The following is a 2,395-nucleotide window of genomic DNA, read 5'->3' on the forward strand; positions in this document are numbered from 1 at the left end:
TAGAGTGTAGAGGAGGCAGGTAGCCTAGTGGTTAGAGGCAGGTAGCCTAGTGGTTAGAGTGTAGAGGAGGCAGGTAGCCTAGTGGTTAGAGGCAGGTAGCCTAGTGGTTAGAGGCAGGTAGCCTAGTGGTTAGAGGCAGGTAGCCTAGTGGTTAGAGTGTAGAGGAGGCATGTAGCCTAGTGGTTAGAGGCAGGTATCCTAGTGGTTAGAGGCAGGGTAGCCTAGTGGTTAGAGTGGAGGGGCGGCAGGTAGCCTAGTGGTTAGAGTGTAGAGGAGGCAGGTAGCCTAGTGGTTAGAGTGTAGAGGAGGCAGGTAGCCTAGTGGTTAGAGTGTAGAGGAGGCAGGTAGCCTAGTGGTTAGAGTGTAGAGGAGGAAGGTAGCCTAGTGGTTAGAGGCAGGTAGCCTAGTGGTTAGAGTGTAGAGGAGGCAGGTAGCCTAGTGGTTAGAGGCAGGTATCCTAGTGGTTAGAGTGTAGGGGCGGCAGGTAGCCTAGTGGTTAGAGTGTTGGGCCAGTAACCCAAAAGGTTGCTGGATCGAATCCCCGAGCTGACAAGGTAAAAATCTGTTATTCTGCCCCTGAATAATGCAGTTAACCCACTGTTTCCCTGGTAGGCTGACATTGTAAATAAGAGTTTGCTCTTAACTGATTTGCCTGTGTTAAATTTATAAAATACTCTCAAACGTGTCTGTCTGGCATGTGGGCCTACACTTGAAGAGGGAGTGAAATTTATTGAGAAACTGCAGAACCCTTCACATCATCGTAATGATATCCCCTTGTATGATATACAAGATCCCCCATTCAGTTAGCCAGGACAGGATGGAACCCGAGCCAACCCACTGTCCCCATCCAAAAATACACCATGGTCCCTTACATAGCCACATTCCATCCCCCACTGCAGACCTATTGTGGACGTCACTGAAATGTAACACGGTTAGTTAAATAGTCCATCTAGTGACATCATATAGGTCTACTTCCGTTTATTATTGAAAACACTTAGGCTAATAACAATTAGCACCAAATAAGGTGCCGTTTATGTTATCTGTCTGAGGCATCACCGGAAGACGACCGGCATTTACGTTCCTCTCTTTACTATAGTGGAAGTGAGGTCATGTCAAAGGGACAAAGAAACTGATCACTAAAAAAATTGCCGATCAATAAGCATATAAATGATCGATTATTAGAGATAAAATATCGGAAAGGTCTTTCGGTGAACACCTATGTTGTTGATGACTAGGTATAGTAAAATATTTCAAACGTATACACAGATCAAGCATGCTTGGAAGAGGTTATTCCAATTTCAGAAGAGATCACAGCTCCAGCCCCGGCGAAATGACACGTAGCCTTGCTGCGAGTTACGTAGAGAGACGCTCCGCTGGCACCGTGTATTCATTCTTATTATTCCAACCCCCAAAAGCGCCATAATAATTCAGATTTTTTTTTCAATGGCCTCAACCGCATAGTTATGTCTGATCACTTCTTATAGACCCATTTTAAGAATAATGTATATCAAAAGAAAGGGCTAGCACCGCTACGAGAAGAGCTATAGTTACGAACCGGATAATCATTTGAAAATGAATAAAGGAAAGAAAATAAAAAACAGAATTACGTGTTCACTTTACGCCAAGCAAAAAAAATGTCATTGAAACGTGATGGCCGCTGTCATAACAGCTCGTGGAAATCAATGACAGGCAATATAATTGATCATCAATACAAAACGTATTATATAGACTTGTTCCAATAATTAACTAGGCTAATCTATTTAAGTCGAAGTTGTCTTCCTCTCCGGTTTAGTTCAGAACGTATACTCATGAATACATAACGGCTGCTAATATTGTTGATAAAAAGCATAAATTAACCACACTTACCTTCACAGCTAATTTGACCACATCTGAGTCGACCGGTTTATTCGTTAATAAATTATTGTTGGAATATTGTTCGGTTCCTTCTCCTTTTGCCATCACTTTATGAATAAATAACCTTTGGAAAAACAATAAATATTATATAAACAAATCTGTTCGTAAAACCGGCGTATTGAAACAGAAGCACCTTTAGAGTTGAGTTCAGACTACACACAACCAGAAAAGTGACGATGAAGAAGCTGTCATTCATGATGTAGTAGTGTGATCCCGCCCCCCTTCAACAGGCCACCATTCACTATCAGTCAACCCCGCCCACAAAGAGACTTCCAAAGAAAAGACTGATATTATCAGACTCTTTAGAGATCTTGTTAGTATATCTACAGTACATTTTTTAAGAAGGCAAGTGGAAGGAATGAAAAGGCCTTATTTGTCTTTATTGTTCTTACAATGAATGATTTTACGAAGCTTCAAGTCCTTTTTAACAATGGAAGTGGACTGAAATGTATTCCAATAGGTCAGGGTTCCCCAACAGAAT

The 2,395-nt window shown here is 42.0% G+C and overlaps 1 protein-coding gene across 1 annotated transcript in view; it reads right to left on the reverse strand.

Annotated features, from left to right (window-relative positions):
• Positions 1-2,061, reverse strand: part of mfsd2ab (MFSD2 lysolipid transporter A, lysophospholipid b) — a 60,845-nt gene extending 58,784 nt beyond the window's left edge. The window contains exon 1 of the mRNA XM_031795021.1: positions 1,867-2,061. Coding sequence (XP_031650881.1) covers positions 1,867-1,959 — 93 coding nt within the window. The 5' untranslated portion in view covers positions 1,960-2,061. The remainder of the gene's footprint in view (positions 1-1,866) is intronic.
• Between the last annotated feature and the right edge of the window lie 334 nt (positions 2,062-2,395).

This window comes from Oncorhynchus kisutch, linkage group LG17 (genome assembly GCF_002021735.2).
Source record: "Oncorhynchus kisutch isolate 150728-3 linkage group LG17, Okis_V2, whole genome shotgun sequence".
Lineage (NCBI taxonomy): Eukaryota > Metazoa > Chordata > Actinopteri > Salmoniformes > Salmonidae > Oncorhynchus > Oncorhynchus kisutch.